General features: G+C 37.1%; 1 protein-coding gene across 9 annotated transcripts in view; it reads left to right on the forward strand.

Annotated features, from left to right (window-relative positions):
- The first annotated feature begins 608 nt into the window (after positions 1–608).
- The window catches only part of LOC127947215 (F-actin-monooxygenase mical2b), a 45,134-nt gene continuing 20,369 nt past the window's right edge, over positions 609–25,373 (forward strand). For 6 of the 9 annotated variants that reach the window (XM_052544190.1, XM_052544194.1, XM_052544192.1 and 3 more), the window contains exons 1-13: positions 1,226–1,385; positions 10,513–10,856; positions 13,508–13,715; positions 14,514–14,630; positions 15,544–15,660; positions 19,494–19,649; positions 19,973–20,073; positions 21,296–21,553; positions 22,059–22,174; positions 22,273–22,399; positions 22,482–22,572; positions 23,355–23,502; positions 24,174–24,373. In XM_052544190.1, coding sequence (XP_052400150.1) covers positions 10,593–10,856; positions 13,508–13,715; positions 14,514–14,630; positions 15,544–15,660; positions 19,494–19,649; positions 19,973–20,073; positions 21,296–21,553; positions 22,059–22,174; positions 22,273–22,399; positions 22,482–22,572; positions 23,355–23,502; positions 24,174–24,373 — 1,903 coding nt within the window. In that variant the 5' untranslated portion in view covers positions 1,226–1,385; positions 10,513–10,592. Of the gene's footprint in view, positions 748–1,189; positions 1,386–10,512; positions 10,857–13,507; positions 13,716–14,513; positions 14,631–15,543; positions 15,661–19,493; positions 19,650–19,972; positions 20,074–21,295; positions 21,554–22,058; positions 22,175–22,272; positions 22,400–22,481; positions 22,573–23,354; positions 23,503–24,173; positions 24,374–25,373 lie in introns of those variants that run through there. The other 3 variants (XM_052544195.1, XM_052544196.1, XM_052544191.1) reach the window with 3 other exon arrangements.

The following is a 25,373-nucleotide window of genomic DNA, read 5'->3' on the forward strand; positions in this document are numbered from 1 at the left end:
TATAATAATAATAATAAGATTAATAATATTAATTAATGCATTAATGTTACAAAATAATTTGTAAAATTATAAATCCCTTTGCTATTTCAGAGAAATGCTGTTCAATAAACTTTATTTCAATCCATAAAAGAATCCTGAAAAAATAATCCACAAAAAAAATAAGCAGCAAAAACTGTTTGATAAAAACTATTCATGATTTCTGAAGGATCATGTGACACTGGTAAAGTAACGGCTGCTGAAAATTCAGCTTTCCCATAACAGGAATAAATTACATTTTAAAATATATTAAACTAAAAAGCAGTTATTTTAGATCAGGGTGCCCAATTTTATAAGTTGCTGCGTAGTCACAGCTGGGCTATCAGTCCAAATCGATTTTTACAGCTCCTTGTTTTAACATGAAATAGTCTGTTTTGTTCCATACCCAGCTAACAACTTTTGGTCCCTAGAACGTTCTTATTTGATTCCCAAAACTAACCTAAATGGGAAGGTTAGGGGAACGTTCTGTGTTTGTTGGGTAGGCTATAGACCCATAGACTTTATAAGGATAGACTCGCGAACACATCTCATTGCACTTCAGCCTTTCAATGAGCATGGAGTATGTGCACATACTTTAATGATCCAGTAGATGGCGACAGAGTACATCTCGTTCTCCACTCATTCGCTGCCTGTCCTAATCAAACACCTGCCAGCATGTGTGTGTGATTAAACAGTGCTGCTTGTGCACACACAGCTATTCTTCAGTTGTAGGTAAGACAAAATGCACGATTATCATATTTATCTAGACTCAAACGCTATGTTGTCTACTAGAGTAGCATATTGTTGATGGGGGGACAAATGGCTGTAGGGCTCGATAATTCATGCGTTTTGGGGGAATATAAAAAATCGGGTAATATTCCAAATGCATGCATAGTTTTGTGTTGTGCAATGGACAGAAAAACTATTTTGAATATGATTCCCAGATGAATATTTAGATTTGTCCTAAGCTATTAATGAATATTTCGCAACACAAAATTGTAAAAACCTGGAACGTCTGTAGTTTCTTATGTTTTAATGTGTAAAGCATTTTTACATGACAGCTTTCCTAAACTGAACCAATCAAGACACTTGAGAATGAAGTGCAGACGACTGCTAAAAAAAAAAAATAACAATCGGATTTGCCTCATAAGTTTATCTGAACTTCCCATTTGTCGTCATGAGAAGCGCCGCCTCTAAAATAAGGGCGCATAAAGAGCCAGTGAGTCGCGAGCGAGACTGATATTGACAAACGAGTGAAAGGAATCATGAGATGTTGTGCGTGACAAACATTAGAACTCAGATACGCTATATGGATAATATCGACTACTGGTCAAAGAGATTTTGCTGAAAGTCACATTACAGCGGAAAAAGTAAGTTTGCTGTTCTCATTTGAGCGCGTGTCAGGGAGATTTAAAGTGACGCGGTATATTGGGCACGCGCTGCGTTGACAGAATAGGCTACACTGTTGATACACAGATTACATGTATATGAAAATAACTGTGTAATGTTAAAACAAATAAATGCGTTCGGTATGTATTACAGTAATGAATTAACAAACAAATAATGGCAAGTTTGTATTGGATGTCCACTCAGGTGTTAGATTACGTCTTAGCCGGGTTAGTTTCAAGGATGGTGTAAATAATTTACTGCAGCATTTGGAGTGCTTGTCAGCTGTCTGGGTTTGGTTTGTAGTTTATCTCTTAGATAATGCCAATACAGCACGAAAGCATGATGTTTGTAATATTATCGGTTGTCTGATACAGTCATTGGCTAAACTGACAACATTCACTATTGGGAAATCCATCTGAAGGACCACTTTAATGTTCCTGGTCCAAGATGGTCTACTATCTAGAAACTTGCTAGAATGCTAAAAAACGTGGTTAACAAATCGATTTTCCAGGAAAGTCTCTCAAGAGACCAGTTTTGGTCCCTTGTTAGGGCTGTTTTCAGGTAAACAGTTGACTGGTGTGAATATGTTGATAAAGATGTTTTGACCATTAAGCATTTTCCAATAGTGATGGTGTTCCTTTAGGAAGTTTCCTTACTTCTGTGATGTGTATAGTTTTGGTCAGACTGGACTGTTATTTTCTCCATGTTGTCCAGGATTACTCATTGTTAGTGTGAATTGCTCAGACTATAGAGATCAACAGGCTCAGACTGGCATCAATTGTGTCTCGGTTGATGAATCACTTGCTTTATTTACTCAGCAGATGTTTCTTCTGTATTTTGTAATGAACACGTGTAATGACTTACACCGATAAATATTTGGTCTTATTTTGTAAGCCGTGTCTATATCCTAAATTTCCAGCAGTGCTACTGAAGTTTAACACACTTTAGTTTTTATATGGGCTTTAATAACGCATTGTGTGAAATGCACCATTAGATGTTCGCTTTTTTCTTGATCTGTACAGTCTTGCTTGCAGATTAATCATGTGGTTGTTTATGAGAGCTTTTGGATGTGTTGTTGTCCCTCTGCTGCCTATAGGTTAAAACAGTCATGTTACACAGTCTGCTCTTACTGGAATATGCCTTTGACTTATAAGAGCCATTGCGAGCACAAAGACAGAAATAAACTAGAACTATGGCAGTTTTCTATCATATATCATATCATATATAATATCATATCATATGTTGAATCAACCAAAGATTCACCACAGGGATGAAGAGAAATGCGCAGATAAGTTGCAAATGTAAGAAATTGAGAAAACGAGACAAAACATGTAAATGTGGGAAATGAAGCACATGCGAGAAATAAAGTAGAGAATCAAGTCAAGTATACTTTGTCAATTCTTCCACATGCACAGTACATACATACAGAGAATTGAAATTGCGTTACTCTCAGACCCTTGGTGCAGACAAATAACTCTTATAGTAGAGCCTAAAAATCTAGATCAAATATAAGATACAACTATACAATAAGGGAATGTAAAAAAAAAAGACATATAATAAAAATAAAGTTAAATAAAGCCGTGCAAGGCAAATGCCAGATAGAGTGCAAACCAGTGAATGTAAGAAATAAAAAAGCAAATGGGAGAAATAGACACGATTTTGAGAAATAAAGTTGAAATTGTGAAAAAAGTTGCAAACTGAGTCACAATTGTCAGAAATAAAGTTGCAGTTGTGAGAGTCACAACTGAGAGATAATATTAAAGATATGAATATGATCAAGTCGCATTTGTGAGAAATTAGGTAGCAGTTGTGAGATAAAGTTACGATAATGAGGAATAAAGTTTTTTGTTATTTTTTTTAAATCTGAGAAATAAACAATGTGAGGAACAGACAGAATTGTGAAATATAGAATTGCAGCTGTGAGTAATAAAGTTGCAGTTGTCCAAAATAAAATTGCAATTGTTAGAAAGTTACAGTTCTCATCAGTGAAGTCAATATTGTGAGAAATGAAGTCACATTTGTAAATGAAGTTGCAGAGAAGTTCATGAGGCGGTGGACCAAAAAAATGACCAGCCAAAGGGCCAACACACATGCTGTGGGTGCTCCTCTGAGCTTTAGTTCATTCCCAGGATTTTGGAATTTTTGAAGATAATATAAAACGGAAGTTCAATTAAAAATGGCCATGATGCCCTCATGTGTTTCATATGGGTAGTTTATCACAATATGGCAGTCTCAGTAAAATACAGTTTTTTTTATGGAATTGCATATATTCTTCTGTTGGATTCGGTTTCACATTCCCTCCAATTTGCAACACTGATTTGCTTAAGGTGAAGCAGGGCCGTTCACAATAAAACAACCCTACTGGCTGGATGATCAGACTCCAGCTGGCTCAAGTGGAAGCAATAATGCTTCTCAAAGTGGTTTGTAGTTTTTCATAACCCAGCTGAGAAGAGCATCTGGACACCTGTATTTATAGAGTTGCTTCAAGGTGACATTTGATATCTTGAGAGGATTGATACTTAAAGTGTTGAACCGTTTATATTAATACCCAGTTGACTTTATTTACCTCAGGATATGTAGTTTGGCATGTCATTGTAAATGTTACTAACAGTTTTCCATTTGTGAAATGGCAGTGTATGAGACTAGAGTTTGCCTAAATGTGTTCATTCCAGTGAATACATGGTTTACAGTTGGTCATCCTGTTGTAGTTTAACGGAAAGACTTTTCCAGAGTAAACAAACTTTTTTGAGTTGAAACCGATTGGGTGTGTTGACATTTGAAATGCTTGTCTGGAGCGGCGTCACGTTCAAAGTCTTTAAATTCCTCCTCCATGTTTCCTTTATAATCCTTCCTTCTGTTCCCAGTAGGTTAGAGAATGTTAGAGGAAGTGGAAAGTTGTTGGTTTGTTATCATAGGGATGATATCATCCACACAGTTGGATCAGACAGTTAAAGATGCTGCCAGAAATCTTGATGTCTGCAGTGTACAGTATCTGATGGAATCTCAGAGGATGCTCAAAAGAGTTTTTAAAAAGTCATATCTATGGAAAGAAGACTCCGTTTTAAAAGAAGGATTATGTACCCCAGGACTTCATTAGCCTACTTTCGAGGCTTTGAACCTGCTGTACATTACTGCACGGCTATAGATCTCAACACGGTAGAACTTGAAACTTGAGACGCGTCCATTCTGAGCAGGAACCACCCAAATGATTCTCCATGTTACATGGACGTCTATGTCTGCCTCAGAGTGAAAAATAAAAGTAAAAGCCTATTAACATCAAGAACGATAAACGTTCTGTTTTTTCTAAACTCATGCTGCAGTTTTGTTGTCTTTTAAAGCAGGATAGATTCTGATTGGCTGTCAGTGTTTTAATCACTCATCAGCTAAAAAAAAAAAAAACATTTTGAAAGTGATTCCTCTGTGTTATTATCAAAGTAATTGAGGTGTGGACTTATTCCATCAAAACTAGAATGATTTTGAAAACTTTATAATTATTGTTATGGTTATCATCATTGGTGTGAACAGGCATTCATTGTTGTAGAATATTTTCTAATAAATATATAGTCATATAAAAAGTAACATTGAAGGATTTATCACAGAAGTCATGATTCGCAATTCCGAGAAACAAATTTGCAGTTACAAGAAACGAAGCTGGAATTGTGAGATGTAAAGTTGCGCAATCAGCAGTCATGAGAAATTTGTTCGATATGGAGTAGTAATAATGAAAAAGTCAATTACCTTTTGTTATTTATTTTTTTAAGACAGAAATTCATAACATTAATACAGCAGTATGGCTAGATTTAATAATGTGCAACAAGCTGCTTTTGGATGATGCATCATCTTATCTTACCAATTATTCAGATCTTGTTCATCCATGATGTTTCCTCTGAAATTTTCAAGTAAATGCTTCAGAGTGCATTCTTTGCAAATGTTTGTTTTGGCGCAGTATATAGCGGTTATATCTAATGGGAGTTGTAGGCCTGCCGTTGATTTTGATGACTTTGATAGGGATTCCTGGTTACTCATGGGTGTTGCCCAGTTCACTTGACCAAATCTCTACCAAAGACATTACTCTAGAGAACTCATTATGGGTTTGACCTATATCTTCCCCTTCATTATGCCCTAATGAATGATAAGTTGTGCCGTTTTGCGGCTTTGCAGAATTTGTTGGAACAAGAGTGATTGTATATCATTCTCAGGAAAATAGCTGATTTTGCTATTGCATTTTTTTTCTTTCTTTCTAGATGTTTCGTTATGATAATAACTTGTCAGTTAAGAGCTATATTTAAAATAATATAATAATATAATATCATATATTTTGAATCCCTAATTTCAATTGTGTTATACCATTATGTGTTATAACATTACCAAATATACTGTATGTGTCCAAAAAAAAAAAGCTTTCTCTGTCCTGTATTTGTATCAGCTACGCAATATGCTTGTGTCTTATAGGTCAGCTGGCTAACATTTACCAACGTCACCTGAACAGGTGTAACCAAACTCTCCAAGGCAGCAGCATTGCTCTCTGGTTACTTTTGTTTGCCTGTACTGTAATAGTCTTTTACTTCAGGCTGTAAACTACTAATCCATATTGACTCAGTAGGGTTTACTTTCCCTACAAACATGAATGACTGCTTGTGTGTGTGTATAATGTGTGCATGTATGTATGTTCCTATGTATGTGTGTGTGTGTGTATACAGGTGCATCTCAATAAATTATAATGTCATGGAAGAGTTAATTTATTTCAGTAATTCAACTAAGTAATTAAATTTTAATGCAAACAGACTTTAAGTCTGTTTAAGCCTTTGGTTCTTTTTAATTGGGATGATTTTGGCTCAAATTTAACAAAAACTCACCAATTCACTTCATCTCAACTAATTAGAATACTACCAATTAAAATCATAAGACCAATTAAAAAAAATGTTTAGTGAATTGTTGGCCCTCTAGAAAGTATGTTCATTTACTGCACATGCACTCAGTACTTGGTAGGGGCTCATTTTGCTTTAATTACTGCCTCAATTAAGCGTGGCATGGAGGTGATCAGTTTGTGGCACTGCTGAGGTGGTATGGAAACCCAGGTTTCTTTAACAGTGGTCTTCAGCTCATCTGCATTTTTTGGTCTCTTGTTTCTCATTTTCCTCTTGACAATACCATGTAGATTCTCTCACAAGCACACCAACACTGTGGTCATTTAACCAACTTTTGGTGCTTTTGGCAGTGTGCGCAGGGGCCAAATCCTGCTGGAAAATGAAATCAGCATCTTCAAAAATCTGGTCAGCAGAAGGAAGCATGAAGTTCTCCAAAATGTCTTGGTAAACCGGTGCAGTGACTTTGGTTTTCAAAAAACACAATGCATCAACACCAGCAGATGACATTGCACCCCAAATCATCACAGACTGTGGAAACTTCAAGCAACTTGGGCTATGAGCTTCTCCACCCTTCCTCCAGACTCTAGAACCTTGGTTTCCAAATGAAATACAAAACTTGCTCTCATCAGAAAAGAGGACTTTGGACCCCTGGCCAACAGTCCAGTCTTTCTTCTCCTTTGCCCATGTAAGACACATCTGATGTTGTCTGTGGTTCAGCAAATTCCTTGACACGTCTGTGTGTGGTGGCTCTTGAAGCCTTGACCCCAGCCTCAGTGCATTTCTTGTGAAGTTCACTCAAATTCTTGAATCAATTTTGCTTGACAATCCTCATAAGCTGCGGTTCTCTCGGTTGGCTTTCTCCTTCCACTCAACTTTCTGTTAACATGCTTGAGCACTCTGTGAACAGCCAGCTTATTTGCCAATCAATGTTTGTGGCTTGCCCTCCTTGTGAAGGGTGTCAATGATTGTCTTCTGGACAACTGTCAGATCAGCAGTCTTCCCCATTATCATGAAACCCAGTAAACCAAACTGAGAGACCATTTTGGAGGCTCAGGAAACCTTTGCAGGTGTTTTGAATTGATGAGCTGATTGGCACCATATTCTTATTTGTTGAGATTGAATTGGTTGGTTTTTGTTAAATGTGAGCCAAAATCATCACAGTTAAAAGAACCAAAGACTTTAACTACACAAGTTTCACAATTTGAGTTGAATTACTGAAATAAATTAACTTTTCCACAACATTCTAATTTGAGATGCACCAGTGTGTGTGTGTGTGTATACAAATACAAATGGAAAAGTTATTTTGAATTGTAGTAATATGTTACAGGATTACTGTTTTTATTGTGGGTTTTATCAAATGACCCCTAAATTCCACAGCTGTTCTTGTACATGATCTAGTTACTTCACGCATTGATTACTCTAACTCTCTTCTCTTTGGGCTACCTAACAAACTCCTTCACACTCTTCAGTTGGTCCAGAATTCAGCTGCCCATATAATTACTAGAACCTCCTCCATTGAGCATATCACTCCAGTTCTCTACCATCTTCACTGGCCTCCTGTTAAATATCGAGTAGATCATAAGATTTTACTTCTCACTTTCAAAGCTCTTCATAATTGTGCACCACAATATCTCTCTGATTAGCTTCATATTTACGTCCAGAAGTGTACTCTCAGATCTTCTTCATCTGTTTCCCTTTTTGTACCTTCTGCTCGTTTAACCACTATATGGGGTCTAGGGCATTTAGTTGTGCTGCTCCTAATCTCTGGAATTCTCTTCCACAATCTATACGAGAAAGTGACTGAATACTTTTAAATCATGTCTTAAAACTCACTTGTCTAAATTGGTTTTCTCTGATCAATTTTAAACAATTTAATGTCAATAATTGTTGTTTGCTGTATTGTGTTGATTTTATCACCACCACTCAACTGTATGGCGTCCTTGAGTGCCCTGAAAATGTATTATTATTATAAATGCAGCCTTGGTGACGTGAGCATAGTAGAGAAGATCAACTTCCTGTTTGTGTGCTCCTGTAGGTCACAAGATTAATATTTGTGTTGTAGGAATGTTGGCTATTAGGATTTCCACTTTGAAGTGGTGCCTCTTTCTGCTGAATCCACTTGTACATGTTTGAACCCTTTGATTGTTTCTCTAAGCTGAAGCTCCTGCAAAAAGATCTGTCAAGACCTTATGCTGAAAGACTGCAGGTCTGATCTGTTGGAGTCAACATGCTTGACAATCACTGTGACATTAGCATATACTAGCTTTCAGTGACCATTAATGATAGACAGGATGGGAAAATGTGCATGATCCTGTTGAAAAATATCTTTGAAGGCAATGGCAAAGGGTGTTAACTTGAATTCCCTTGCTTGCAGTTGTGTCATCTGTCAAGAGGGTGTTCCTAGAGACACGATATGATTTGCAGCTTCTAAATGGGCCGTGTCTTGCTTTTTTTACTTGCACACAATTTAGATTTTCTGCCAGGACAACTTTCCTGGCGCATCTTGCTTCAAGAAATATCCCCTACTGCATTTTCAGCATGGTTAAATTTAGCAATGGGAACATTCCCACACTGCATTGGCTGCACTGACCATTGGTGACATGTAAAAAACGAATAGCTTTAATTAGTCCTTGGAGAATTCATGCTATATTTGTGTGTGTGTGTGTTTTGAGAGTGGATGGTAGAGGACCAGTGATAATGGTAACAGACTGTGGACGTGCGGCCACACTAATAAATCAGGTGAGAGCAGCTAATGCCACTCTGCAGATAAATGAGAAGGTCTTGCCAGCTGCCAGATTTGATTAGGTCGGTGAGACTCAAGTGACCCTCAGGAGTGTTAACAGAGAAAGCTACAGGACTGCTATTGGGCTCAAGCTTTCAACAAGTCTGCTCACTTATTCAGATTATTTCCGGCAACACACATTCAAATTATTCACATATCAGTTTCAATCCCAAATCAACTCTTCATTCGAGACGGAAGAGGATTGATTTCCTCAGTCCATTTACCTGAAGGACACATTGAGAAATGCATGATACTATTGTTTACGCTCTTCTGTGGATACATTTTGCCGAATGTTTTGGCAGCTCTTAGTGCATGCAAATATTTTCTGGCTTGCAGGTTGTCTACAACTGGGCCAATCTTGGTGTCCTTATTCTAGTTAAGCATTTCTTTGTTCTGTCCCCGTTTGCGCTGCATGCATTAATCCTATCAAGCATGCGACTCTTCTGGCCTATTTTAAAGCACATGCCAACTTTTTTGTGTCATTAAGCTGAACATCTGATTTTCTAGCAGTATTTAATTTTTTCCCAAGGCATTGTCTGTTGGTCCAGATAGCTAAAAATTGCTGTGTACCTACACATTGTTATTAGGTATTAGATTGGATGGTTGACAAATTTTCCAGCTGTTGAATATTTCTTCCTTTCTTTACTCCTTACAACCAAACAAACAAAATTCCAAATATAATATTCCTTTTGCATGTGACGCCACATTTCTCAAGTCATTTTTGAAAAACATCCAAATTAAGTAATTGTTTACAATTGGCTTTTTTGTCATTTGTGTTTTGTTTTTTTTTTTTTTTTTGGTTTACTTTTATACTTAATACAAATAAATACATAATTGTACATATTTATTGATCTTTTTACTTTTAATTTATTGTGTATTCTTTTTCTGTTATTTTTTATTATTCACTATTGAGTATTATGCATTATACCAAATTATTATCATTATCATTATTTTTTTATTTTTTATATAATTTACATTTTCAGTTTAAATTGTATACGTTTAGCAGACACTTTTATCCAAAGCGACTTACAGTGCATCCAGGCTAACATTTTTTACCTTACATGTTCCCTGGGAACCGAACCCCCAACCTTGCGCTAGTAACGCAATGCTCTACCACTTGAGCCACAGGAAAACCATTTAATCCCAGTTTTAAAACCCCTGCTTTTATGAAATTATGTAGTTGTGTATATCCCGAATTCTTATAAGAACAGTGCAGTTTTATTGATGTAATTGACCTTTCTATACAAACAGCATTGAAAGGCTGCAATCAGAGCCCTAAAGCAGTAAATGAATGTAGGCGATGTCAACTGCCTACCATTTTTATTTCATTTCAATGCTCTGTATACCCTTTTTTTTTCCTTTCCCCATATGGATGGTCAATTGCAGATAATGAAATTTATGGCACTTTGGTCCGTGTGTAGAAACAAATAAAACGCTCTCTTCCTTTTCTTTCTGTAGTCTTGAAAAGGAATGCCTGCACCAACCAACCCCTGACTGAATATTGTCAACCGAGGGAACGAGTGAGATAAAAGAGGAAGATGGGGGAGACTGAGGACGAGCGTACATCTCAGGCTGGCCAGCTGTTTGAGAACTTTGTGCAGGCCACTACCTGTAAAGGCACCCTGCAGGCCTTCAGTATCCTCTGCAGGCAGCTGGAGCTGAACCTCTCGGACCACAGGGACTTCTACAGCAGCCTGAAAGCTGCCGTCACCTACTGGAAGGCCAAAGGCCTCTGGGGGAAACTGGACAAGAGAGCCAGCCACAAGGAGTACAATAAGGGCAAAGCCTGCGTGGACACCAAAGTAAGTCTGTAGAGCTCTAGACATGTTCTTAAAATCTCACGCTTCAAGAGGGAAGCAAAAAAATCTTTAAATAAAGGTGCTTCGTCAATTGATTCCTTGACCTAAATGTCACTATTTTTTGCATAACTAAAGAGAATTTAAATCGCACATACAACAACTAATTTTCATATCCATATTTGTTAGTCAAATCACTTTTGTAATAAAAATGGCTGAGATTGTAGTTGCGAATGGCTGTTTTGCACTGCATCTTGTGTTCATTCTATTTATTCAATTCAAGTTTATTGTATAGTGATTTTTACGATACAAATCGTTGCAAAGCAACTTTACAGAAAATTAGGTTTCTACAATATTTATATTTGAATTTATATTTAACTCTTGAGAATGGCAAAATCTCAATGTTGGAGTGACATAGCAAGCTAATCTGGGCTTACTTTTTGTTGTGGCTACAATCAACCAAGTGTTTGGGCTGGTTTTATTGTATTAGCATGGGGAAATAAGTCATCTTTTGTTTAACTATAAGCTTGGGGTTACTGTCACAATCTGCTATGCATTAACTAGACCACTGTGTTATTGTGTAGGAGTTTGGGAACAGTCAAGGGAAGTCAATCGCAGGTCACTTACATGTTGAGATTGTTCTTAGCAGATTTTGCATCGTGGTTTTGACTATGGACAATAAGGTGTTGAAATAATTGGAACACTCAAGGAATATTTGTTTTGCAGTTTAGTGTCAGATTAAGAGGAATTAAATGCTGATCTCTTGAGCAGGGTCGTCAATGATACTTGTTCATGTTTTGATGTCACTATGTCATGATATCAGTGACACTGAACTGTTTTTGTGTTTTAAATGGATGCAGAGGGCAAGTTTTAAATAAATAGTGACTTGATTCTAGTTTGTTGTTGATCATCTTAGCTGTTACAGTGCTTTTGTTTGACTCTTGGTGCTCTCAGACGTGCCCCATTTTCAGCCCGTTCTATCCTGGTGGTCTTCCATGCTTGAAAGGCTGTGAAATTATTCCTCAAGCTTGGCTTTTGAATGCAGGTCAGCTGCTGTTAGCACTGCTTTGGCACAGAAACGCCTTTCTGAGTGTCTATAAAAGTAGAAATGTAAAGAGATAGAAGCCCACAGTGAGGGTAGGGCTTCCTCAGGGATCAGGAACAGGAAGCGTGGAGACATTGACTCATCTTACAGGAAGTTGGGACCATCAGTCAGACCAAGAGAAAGAATGATTATGGTTTCTGTAAAAGCAGTTTGTTTGGTTGGACAAAACTAAAGTTGTTAATGTGCAAAGGAGAAGATTACTAAATTGCTGAAATGAAAAATCTAATTCTCTTAAATGTATTAGTAAGAGCTGTAATCGGGCCTTAAAAGTTAGGCCTGAGAGGACCCGAGTCCGACAGATTTCAGCCCAACCCCGACAAGTACATTTTGATTGACCGCTTTTAAAAAGCCCGAACCTGTTTACAACCCGACATTATTCACATGTGCACACGCACACAGTTATTTTTCCTTTTATCAAGAATAAGTAATTTGTACGTTTTAACAATATAACGTATGTTATAAGCCACTTGGAAGTTAGAATTAAAAAAATAAAATATGTCCTCTGTAACATCTCAGCAATCATTTAGCCCATAAATAGGCCAACGCACCAATAAAAACGAGACTTTCTAAACAAATTAAATTAAGATATATTCTAAATTAAAATGGCTATTTTGCAATATCAGAACTAAGAATTGCTTTGCTCCGCCGGATTTGCTTCGCCACTAGCAGCTACAATTTTAATAAAAGTATGATTCCAACATTAGCCTATATACTCTGACTACATTATGCATTTAATTCTCAATTAATATTTAGTTATCATTTGAAAAACCTTTACTCACCAAGATTAGGCTAGGCCTACATGCTTTTGTGGAGGAGAATTATTGAATCCACTGTAGATGGCTTCAGCGCATTCCTGCGCACTCGCTGATGTTGCTTCCACCAATATAACCCACTGGCTCATTATTCTCATTATAAACATGGCCAAAACTTTTCCACATCTCAGACTTTGCTTTAGTTGTAATCGCCAGAAGCAAGCCTCCGTTTCACCTACTCAGCATCAATTTTCGCATCTTTCTCGCGCTAACCGAAACACATCACGACATAAATTGTTTTTCCATATAAAACACCAACAGGTTAGTGACGCACTTCATTTTGTTCAATATTGTCTTCTCTCCTCACTGTTACACCACCTTGCTGTCTAATGACAGGTAATAAAAGTCTGATTAAAGTGTTTTTGCTGTTTTATGACCTCTTCTGTACCAGCCTTTTATGTATGCCAGTTTGTACAGTTGTTATCAGATCAATTAAACCATAACGCTTGACATATTTTTCCCAGAAACCACAGTCATAATCTCGGCTTTGTTGTGAGAGACAAGTAGAGACATCCCCTGAGTAGTCCTGGCTTGTATTATAACTTGTTTGGAATGGATTAGGTTTAAAAGTGACAAGTATGGAGGTGAAAACCATTTGATTATGCCAGAAGAATGGGCATGCACAGATTGGCTTTGATTGGTCAGGAAGGTAACGTGTTTGAAGTGAGTCTTTGCTCCCATTTGAAGACACTCTCCAAAAAATAAGTCCTTCAAATAATACCAAACTTGTTTGTTTCTAGTGTCTCATCATTGGTGGCGGTCCCTGTGGCTTTCGGACCGCCATAGAGCTGGCTTTGCTTGGCGCCAAGGTCGTGGTGATTGAAAAGAGGGACACCTTTTCCAGGAACAATGTCCTTCACCTTTGGCCTTACACCATCCATGACCTCAGGAACCTGGGAGCCAAAAAGTTTTATGGAAAGTTCTGTGCTGGGTCTATAGACCACATCAGTAGGTCAAATAAGTTTTTTTCTAACCAGAAACGTTTAGTTACAGTTTTGACGATCCTCTTCACTGATATCTCTTCTAGTAATTAAGAGATGACATAAAAGGAACACAAGATATGCTTTCACCATAGGAACCTGGCAGATGTCGCAATCACATGCATTTGCATATGAGCTTGCCGGAAAATCATTTTCAGACACTCTAATGTACATTTTCTTTCAAGTTCTGCCAACTGAACCTATTCTAAATCTGATATGTTCCTCTCTATGGTCCCTGAGATGAGACCAGTCCAGCCCAACCAAAAGAGATGTAAAACATTTAGAGCACCTGGGATTATGCAAATGCCGTTTTCCATGTTTATCTCTTTAAAGATTCTGGCTGGCTGGCTGGCTGCCATCTGAAAGTTTAAGTTCATGCTACACAACGTGTATATGCATATCTAAATATTTGAACTGATAACTTGTGACTTTGTGCCATTCGTTTATGAATCAGACTGCATTGGTCATGCTGTATGTTCGTACAAGCAGCCATTAAGACTGTTTTGTTGTTGTTTCTGTTTTGTTTTTATTGTTATATCTGTGCTTTTGTTCTATTTTTGTGTTTGATTTTATTTATAATTTAACAGAACCCAGTTTTTTTGTAATCTCATCACATTTGATTCAACCTCACAAATACTATATCAACAATATTGTAACAGCCTTGTGTCCAACACCAGCAAAACCCTTAATAACAGAACATGACAAAATGAACCGTATAAATGTTTCCCTGCTAGTGGAACTGATGGAGACTTCCTTCTATTTTCAGGTATTCGTCAGCTGCAACTCATGCTGTTAAAGATTGCTCTCATTGTTGGGGTTGAGGTGCACATCAGCGTGGAGTTTATCAAGCTTCTCGAGCCACCTGAGGGCCAAGGCACTGATGGTAATTGGCCAATCATCATGAAATTAAGCTTTGAGGAGGACTACATTGAACACAGTGTCTCTTAGCTCCCATTTATTGTCCATGAAGAACCCTGATAGACCTGAGATGAAACACCCAGGGCAATATCATATAATCCCGCACAGCCATAAAATAACTATAAATATGTCCAAGACAGCCTGTCAACTGTTTTCTTTACTTATGTGGTCTGGAAAGCGTTGGGTAATCATTACCTTTCACCTTATGTCATTTCTTGGTGGATTTACACACCCTTTTGCCAGTCTCCCTACACGCATATCCCCACACACCCAGGACAGTGTGTTTAGGAATGAGGTCACAGACGGAAAGAAGCTGTAAACCGGTTTTCATATTTATGTACTGTTTACACTCTGGGCAATGTTTCTTGTAGCCTATTTGACTAGTTAACAGAGCTAGTTGGGGAATGCTCATAATTTTCTCTTTAAAAGTGTCTTTATGTAGTTATAACACCCACAATGGGCCTAACAATGCTTGAATGTCAATTTGCCCAGGGACTGTTGTAACTTCCTACTTCAAGATCCTAATGGATTTACGGAAGCAAAAGCAGAGTTAAACAAGATCATGAAAATTGACACCTTACCGCTATGTACCCTTGACGCACATACATGACTGATACCGAGAAGATTTGTGTCGTTCCTCCACGTCAGTGGCACTCACCAGTCTGCATTGTGCAAATGATAAACCCTCGGTTCTGTACTATATATAAAGTCAGGGGTCATTGGGGTCTATAGCGCCTCTCCCGCTATGCATTGCTGGTCAAAAAAGCATTGTTGGCCTCATGGGTGGTTTATCACACTCGGCTGACTGTACTTTTAAAGCTGCTGTAAACAAAAGAAAGGCCAAGTTATTTTGTTTTCCTCTGAGTCTCTCTGACCAGGTGTCTGCCTTCTAGGGCCTGGATGGAGGGCAGAGGTCCGGCCAGCCGATCACCCCATCTCAGGCTATGACTTTGATGTGATAATTGGAGCAGATGGAAGGAGAAGCACTCTTGATGGTAAGCAAGTATTTAGTTGACATAAAACTAAAAATACCATTTCCCATTTCACCATGCATGCTTTCTAAATGGATTGGGTTTGAAATAGACATTGTTTTTTTCTGTGTCTGTGTGCCTTAACTTTATCCTCTTGTAAAGGAAGGAATTCTGTTGGTAATGAAATGATCATGTCTTCTAAACAAACATATTCTCCTTGTAAAAAAAAATGTACTTTCTCGAAGGAATCCATATTAATTTTGCCTGAAATATTCCTAGAACTCAGCTGGCAGAACATGATGGTAACAGTCAATGTTTTTTTTCTTTTAAAATCAGTAGATGTAGTGTTTGCTAAGGCAGCATATATTTGCAAACAATGGCCAATAGCTGGGTTTCCATCACCCTGCTTTTATGCGCATTTTAAAGTATCGCATCAGAATCGAGTGATGGTAACGCTGAATTTCGAATAAAAATGCCTCAATTCGCAAAAAAAGTTTTTACAATCGCTTGAGGTGGTTTTTGACGTGTGCGAAAAAGGGTTAATGTGAATAATGGGAGATTTAAATGCATTTTGCTGAATAAATTGCTTTAAACGCGCATTAAAAAAAGTTATGTGGCTTTGCGCTATGGGACAGTAAATCCTGACTAACCAGTGGACCGATCTTGTTCCACTGCATCTGAATTGTTGTTATATGGTTATTTTCAAATGCCCGAGCAAAGTCTGTCATCAAAGTATTTCTGTATAATTGTCTCCGAGGACTGTTAAACGACTGCGTTCCCAAACAGCACCTTCAAAAGCAATAAACACATTAATTTTTATGTCTGTTTGTTCTGAGGTGCAAGTAATTTATTATATATATGGATATTTTATATTCAGTAGCTTCTCCTATACTAAGTGCCATTTTATCATGAATTGATGATATTGTTCTATTTGACACGTTGGATGGAAATGGTGCTTGTTCCCAAATGTTTTGTGCGATATCCAAATTTTGCACATAAGTTGAATTCACAACTTTAGATGGAAACCCGGCTAAGGTCAAGGGTTTTATTCCCAGAGAATGTGCTAGATTTCATGTGTGTGTGTATTAATAGCAATTATATATTAACGTTATATATCTTGGATTTTATCATGGGCATTTACTCATTATTTTGACTATTAATCTATTTGACTATCTTTGACTATTAGTTTATTTTGTGATGATGATGACAATAATAGCAACAAATATTATTATATGTTCATTATAATATAGATAATTAAAAATTGAGTATTTGTTGGGTATTTACTAGAAGAAGAAAAAAATGCACTATGCACATATTTAGTGCTATCAGACTGGAATCTTTTCATCTTATGAGATTTGGTCTCTCAAGCATAATAAACCTGCTAAAAGGCTTTAACATGCTCACTCAGTCAAGAAAATTGTCCCAGTGACTCCAATTTTCAAAAACTGTCTGTCCTACATTCATTCCTTGAGAACACGGGTCAGCTCTTTGTGTTTGACAGGAAGTTTGTTAACTCACTACAGGAGGGACGGAGCGGGACTCCTTTCATGGCCTCCTGCTGACACAGTTAGACTTCTAGACATTGAGCAGAAAACAGATCCTAGATCAGACTTTAATCGGCTCTCCAAGTTAGATCAAGAAACCTTTGAACCGTACTGTGCTAAATTACACCCAGGCTTGACAATTGAATAGTTTATCATTTTTTACATTTGAGATACTGGTGGTAAACAAACACTTCGTGTATGTGCTACCATGAAAAGTAAATGTATGATGTTTCTTTTATCACACAGAAAGGTGCAAAGACTCTATTGTGTAATTTTTTTGTTGCGCAAACGCTTTTGTTTTGCACAGGTCAGCGTAACCTGAAAGGTCTCTTACTTTTGCAAATATAGCTGCCTTAGCAATTACTATTGATTTTTTATTATTATTATTGTTATTATATATTGACTGTTTTAAAGTACCTTGCATCTTATTTTATACTTGTCTCAAATATATATATATTTTGATTTTATTTTTTGATTCAAGGTTAAATATCTAAAGCTTATTTATGGTCTGATCTCAAATTTAGTTTAAAACTATATTTGTACAGACGATGACAATATGTTCTGAATGCTTGTTGCTGTACAGTTATCAACATGTTAAATGTTTTATAGTTTGCAATGTGACAAAGCTGGATCAGATATAAAAGTAATAGCACACTCCAAAAAGAAAAAAGAAAACAAAAACAAATGCTATGTGTGATCAATAAGAATAGTGATGCTTCTGTTAGCAATCAACACTAAATTAAAAGCCATGAATGCAAAGCATTACAGTTGTGTTCAAAATTATTCAAAATTATTGACTTGCAAGGCAATTTGCTGTGGAGGATAACATTTTATGAAATCAATTTAACAAAGTCATCAGTAAAGTATTAGAGAAAGTTTGTTAATACACTTTTGAGTGATTCTGAGAATGGAACATTGATGAATCATAACATTCGAATTGGCTCTAAACATTCATGTTCAAAATTATTCAACCCCCTTTGTGCAGAATCTTTTATTCTTTAAAATCACCAATAAACGCTGTCTGTAAGTGTTTAGAAGCTTCTGTCAACTCTCCACTACAGTTTTGGCCCATTCCACACCTGAAAAAAGCTTTCAGATCACTGATAATCTTTGGTTTTCACATTGCCACTGCTTTCTTCAAATTCAACCAGATATTTGCAATGAGAATTAAGCCTGGAGACTGAACAGGCCACTTGCACAGGCCAACATTCTATGACTGATCCCTGAACCAAGCAGTAGTAGATTTGGATGTGTACTTTGGTATGACTGGCCTGCAGGAAAGTCCATTGATCATCAGCTTCAGTCTTTGCACCAAAGGCATCACAATTCTTGTCAAAATGGCCTGACACTTTAAAGAATCCATGATGTCCTTCATACAGTCATGATTTCCACTTCCTTCTATAGTAAATAAATCCCATAACAGGACTGATCCACCTCCAAGATTGACGATGGAGATGGTGTTCTTCTGCTTATGAGCTTTGCCTTTTTTGCAGCAGACATACTGCTGATCTTTGGGTCCAAAAAGTTCCAGTTTGGTCATCACTCCATAAAACATTCCTCCAGAGCTCCACAAGTCTACACAAATGTATTTTATCAAGTTCAAGTTGTCATTTGTTCTTCTTGATCAAGAGTGGTATTCTGCAAGATGTCTCAACATGAAGGCCATACTTGTCTAGTGTTCTTCTTACCCACTGCATTGAAATGGTTTTCCTCCTTTCATCGGGTCATCTTGCAAGTCTTTGGAATAACATTGCAGATTTTTCTCAGTTGCTCTGATTAAACATTTTATGATATTGTGCTTTTTCTTTCACAACCTCAAAGATTTTCTGGTAAAACACAATTTAAGCTAAGGAATAAGGCTGAGAGCTGTGTCTCTAGGAACTTTCAATGTCTTGGAAATCTTCATGTAGCCTTAGTCTTTCTAAAGTAGTACGATATTTATTCTCTTTAGCTTTTGTGAGATCTCTGTTGACATTTTTGCTACTCAACTTCAACACATGCATGGGCTAACTGTATGTGTAACAGCTCAAGATAATTCTGTTTTTAATAGTTTCTAAAAGCTTAATTGTGTTTTGAGACTGTTTTATTCCCCACCATGCAAATAAGTGATTTAAAAACAGCAATGTTGAATAGGGGTTGAATAAAGTATTACATTATATACTGACAATATCACTTTTAATATGCCAGTGAACTGTTATAGATACAATTTTTATTTGATCCTTGATCTTCAGAAAAGCTTGTATTTGTAAAGTACCGCAGTCTCTAGGGGGTTGAATAATTTTGAACACAACTGTATGTTGCTCTCTGCTCTAGGCTTCAAGAGAAAGGAGTTCAGAGGGAAACTAGCTATCGCTATCACTGCGAACTTTGTCAATCGCAACACGACAGCGGAGGCCAAAGTGGAGGAGATCAGCGGAGTGGCCTTCATCTTCAATCAGAAGTTCTTCTTGGAGCTCAGGGAGGAGACAGGTGTGGAGAAGCTCCTGCGTGACAGAAACAAAATCTGGCTGCATTCTTTAAATACAATGACATGTTCCTTAATGTTTTTAAAATACAAATCACATAATACAAATCTTAACACATTATTGGCATCAGTGTGTAATGGTTCCACTCCTTTAAAGTAAGCAAAACTGGATTGTGATCATCTTCTGAGACAGATGCCAACTTTAATATGCTCATCAAATTTAATAATAGAGCTTAATTCATTGTACTGTACACATTGATTAATAAAACAATAGCAACTAAAATAGTTGCACAACCAAGCTAATGGACCTCATTTATCTTTTGTACAGGCATTGATCTGGAAAACATTGTCTATTACAAGGACAACACGCACTACTTTGTCATGACTGCAAAGAAACAAAGCTTGCTGGACAAGGGTGTGATCATCAATGTGAGTAAATATTTCAGTAATATTTAGTAATTTTATAGATTTTTGTATATCCATTTGTATACATCATGATGGTATTTGTTGTAGTGCTGTTTAAGTTGCATTTCATTTGTAATGTAATAATCTTTTTTACATTTTTGACTGTTTTCTTTTAGTGGTAAGGTTAAGATTAGAGTTAGTCTTTCATAATTATAATGAGCTTAATAGGCAAACAATAACAAAAATGGTCCTCGCCATTGTGTAAAAAATCTTTTGTGTGTCCTATGGCAAATATTAGTCATCCTATGATAGACATTACAAAGTATTTTGCTCTCTGAAAGCATTAGAGAGAACTATTTTGTGTTTATTGTGAAAAGAAACTATTAGGAAGCCTTATGTTGGCGTCTGTGTCAGACATATTTTCTCAGAGTATGATACAGGATATTACAGTGATTGAAACTCTTTTGGAGTTTGTCTGGAGTAATAAACTCTCACAGCCTTGCACAACAGCCCCAGTATTAACAGTGGAGACTGTAAAATCCCAGCTCATCGCTCCAACACAATGATGATGATGCTGCTGTGAAATCCACTTAACTTTAAGCTACTTGTTGCGTTCAAATTTGCTCTATTGTTTGGACATGCCTTGACAGGATTGTTTGTGATTACTTCACATCCTGCACGTGTATCTAAACTTATCTCAGTCGCCCTAAAAAGTATTTAGATACTTAATTGCATTTCACAAAATAATAGTGGTTTTATTTTAAACAATTGTAGCGCATGTGCACATTTCAAAACATAATTTATTTTTAAATAAATAAAAAAAATGAAATTTACATTTTCAAATCTACCGTATTTTTCTGACTATAAGTCGCACCTGAGTATAAGTCGCATCAGTCCAAAAATACGTCATGATGAGGAAAGAAACATATATATAAGTCGCACTGGACTATAAGTCGCATTTATTTAGAACCAAGAACCAAGAGAAAACATTACCATCTACAGAGACGGTCATGATTTCTATTGGTTCATTTTCCTTGGTTCATTTTTCTCGGTTCATGTCAAATTAATTTTTATAAATAAGTTGCACCTGACTATAAGTCGCATGACCAGCCAAACTATGAAAAAAAGTGTGACTTATAGTCCGGAAAATACGGTTATTTTATTTGGCTTAATTTTCCATTTAAAACTATGTAGGACAGACATGAGTAGGTTTTCCATTTAAAACAGTTTTTTTTTTCTTTGCCAGGACTATATTGAGACCGAGAGGCTGTTGGCGAGCGACAACGTAAACCAAGAAGCTTTGCTCTCATACGCCCGGGAGGCTGCAGATTTTGCCACAAACTACCAGCTTCCCTCTTTGGATTATGCCATCAACCACTACAGCCAGCCAGATGTAGCTATGTTTGACTTCACCTGCATGTACGCCTCAGAGAACGCTGCGCTTGTGAGGGAAAAGAACGGCCGTCAGATGCTGGTGGCGCTGGTTGGAGATAGTCTTCTAGAGGTGGGTGTCATCATATGCCATATCTAGTTACATTTTAAATTTGATCACTTTTTATAATTTATTTAGAATAAAAAAAAAAAAACAATTGTATTTTTATATATGTCTGAATTAATTATGTATTGTTTGTTATCACGACAGTTAGTAAGACTAACATACATTTTAGGATATCTTTATCCTCCTTTTGGTTTAATATCAGCATCTTTTAAGCTGCATAAAACTAAAATATTTATTAATTTGAAACTTTTTCTTTTTTTTTTAAGTTTAAACATTCCAAAAATTTCCATATATTTTGTGGTGTAAAAAAAATTTAATCCTTGATTTTTAATCAGCATCTTGAACGCTTTGACCCCACAGTATGTCTAAAATTACACACAGGAAAAGATAGTTTACTTTAGGTTAAAAAATTCCTGATTATTTCAACATGCCTCTTGACTGTACAGCATTTTGTTTAGAATGCCCTGTAAACATGCAGTGTTTTTCTGTTTGACTCATTGGTCTCTACTAGCCTTTCTGGCCCATGGGGACAGGATGTGCTCGAGGGTTTCTGGCCGCCTTTGACACAGCATGGATGATAAAGGGGTGGGCTCAGGGCAAAGAACCCCTTGATCTTCTGTCAGAGAGGTGTGAACACACTCCATCAACCAATGGAACATATTTTGTCATGTTTTTTAATAATTAGTTTGTCATGACCTAATGTCCTCACTGTTTGTTTATTATAGGGAGAGCATCTACAGGCTGCTGCCTCAGACGACCGCAGAAAACATCTCCAAAAACCTTGAGCAGTACACCATAGACCCAGCCACACGCTACCCCAACCTCAACTCCACCTGCGTACGACCACATCAGGTGATACTGACACACATTTTCACTATACATAGATCTATATGCATCTGTCTTCCTTCTGTAAATGCTAAACTTCCTGTCTCAGGTGCGGCATCTGTACATTAACGGCGAGCAGACCTTGAGTTTTCAGGAGCGCAGTGGACCCACACGCACATCCGTAAACATCTCCACAAGAGGTAGATTCAAAAATTTGTGTCTTACGAATATGGCAGTAGATGTGAGTGCCTGATTCTGTTCTGTTGCAACAATCCTTTCAGGGACTACAATCACAATCAATCCCTGCTATTTTGTCTTATTTCTGCATTTACACTTACAATTTATGAGAAAAGAAAGGAATATCAGTTAATGATTCCCCTGGCAAGTTCCCCTTGACCATGTAACTCTTGACTCTTTATAAATCTCCATATTGAAAAATGACTCTCAAAATCTCATTCAGTTGCATTATACTACAATTAGAAACTATGATGTAGCGATTCCACAAGATCCATATTTGTTTTATACTTGCTCAACTGGATGTGGCCTCACGAGAACAAAGATTTCCACACCCTCTACTAAAAAAAACAGGATCATGTTACTTGTCGAAAGGGTCTACTAGACTTTTACTGAATCTTATAACTCACACTGTAATGAGATGAATGAATATATATGTATAAATATTCATTAGGGCTGCACGATATTGGGAAAAAATGACATTGCGATATTTTATTTTTCTGCGATCTATATTGCGATATGAAATCTAATCAAATTTTTTCTTACAAACAAAAATGGGGTGTAATATGCGCGAGGGAGAGAGAGCAAGACAGCGCTCGTGTTGTTTGAAGACTGTGTCTCTCTCTCTCTCTCTCTCTCTCTCTCTGAGAATACATGTATATTGGATTACAAGTTTCATAATTAAACAAACGTTTCACTGTAATTCTCCTAATGATACTTATTACTTAAAGGTACGTATTGATTTCAGAGTCAGAGGTGCGTCCCGGCCGGCTGCTGCAGTGGTGTCAGAAGCAGACTCAGGGCTACAGGGGAGTGGATGTGTCTGACCTTACAACCTCCTGGAGGAGCGGCCTGGCTCTGTGCGCCCTCATTCACCGTCAGCGGCCTGACCTCATGTGAGCGAGATCTCACACACAAACTGGCTATCATTTCCATTCAGTCCCATGATCGCACCCTCATACGGTTTGACAAATGCTCCATTATTTGGTGGCTCTTTGATCTAACACGTGTGGTGGTACCTCCTCCCCTAAGTCATTTATATAATTTATTTGCTTTTACTAAAGGACAATAGCGTTGATATTTCAACTTTTCTTCCCTGCAGAGTATTGAAAGTAGTTCAGTTCACTTCAATAAGATGAATGTATCAAAAGGGACCAAGAGGGAGCTGAAACATTAATTTGACCGAAAGAAAGAGGAAGAAAAACATGCACATGTCCTGCCCTGACTCTTTAGAGGTTGCATCATGATTTACATCGGCAATCACATCATCATTTCCACTCATTTTTTCATCAATCTTAATCTTGGTCATAAATTTAGCTTTCCCTTCTGGATGTGAAAGAAAATGTGTCGGTGAGATGTGACTCATTATAAATCAGCTCGTCCAGTCATCACACCATTCTGTGAGAGGGTTTTTGACAAATATTATGTATCACCAAGGATATAGATTGCATGAACACAGATTGTCAGTGCAGTGGAATGGCATCCAGACCTGATGAGGACTTCCTTGCCCCTGTTTTCCCTCATTTGATCTGCCATTTGATCTGCCTATCTTTATTTCTTCCTTCAGTGATTTTGACTCCCTGAACGAGGCTGATTGCGCTAAAAACAACCAGTTGGCATTTGACGTGGCAGAGAGGGAGTTTGGAATCCAGCCAGTCACCACAGGAAAGGAAATGAATGCGGAACAGGGGCCAGACAAGCTCATTATGGTGCTCTACCTCTCCAAATTTCACGAGATGTTCCGCAACTCTCCTCAATCCATCACAGGTAGAGCTTTCCATACTGTTGTACCTTCAATAAAAAAAATAACAAATGAAGTTTGAAAGTGTTAATTTGGTTGCATCAGTCATGAAGTATAATTCAGAAGTCTAAACTACTTTATGTCATAAATGTACTTAGGATATAACTGTAGAAATTTGTCAACCAGTACAGATTTTAGATCGTTGTCTCTATCGCTGTTAAACACTTATATGACATTGCTGTGCCACGTAGTCATGAAAGCTTATATTTTTCACGCATTGTCATTTAAACAAGTGATTTTTAAGCCATTGAAACCCAATCAGCAGCGAATGAGAACTTACAGTATTTGACTGTAAGCAGTGAAGATTTGTGATCATAGAGCGTGGGTTATTTTTGCCGATTTATAGGCCTTGAACTGTTAAATACAGACACTTATATGCGTCAAAATGCCCATCTTTGGAAGTATATCCTCATGAACAAAGTAATTTAGGTCTTGGATGAAAACAAACAGCTGAGAAAGAAAACGTGTAGAAGTATATTGGATCCGGGCAGCTTTTAAAGTGACAGCAGTCTGGAATATTCCTGCTGTCTGTAATTCATGCACGTCAAACAATAAAAAAGAGAGATTTCTCACTGCTTTTAACTAAATCACTTGTGTAACTTTAATTAGAAGAAATCTATATTTAATTTACACAATGAAGAATATGCAGTGTTTTTTTTGTTTGATCACTTTATACAATGCATGTAGCATTTATTTATTTGTTCTACTGTAGTTTTTTTTTTTTTTTGTCCTATTGCTTGTTATAAGTGTCTTAAAATATATATATATATATTTTTTTTAAACTGACTGTTTACTCATCTTCAGTGAGCTTGAGTATAATACAATATATTTCTTAAATTTTGGTCGATACAATATAATTCCGATATCGACATTAACAATATTTCAAAAAGCCTCAGGAAAAACACATGTTGCTGCAAATTCATTCTCTGCCAGCAGGAGGTGCTTTTGGAGAGGCAGAAACAGCGG

The sequence above is a fragment of the Carassius gibelio genome, chromosome A25, assembly GCF_023724105.1.
Source record: "Carassius gibelio isolate Cgi1373 ecotype wild population from Czech Republic chromosome A25, carGib1.2-hapl.c, whole genome shotgun sequence".
Lineage (NCBI taxonomy): Eukaryota > Metazoa > Chordata > Actinopteri > Cypriniformes > Cyprinidae > Carassius > Carassius gibelio.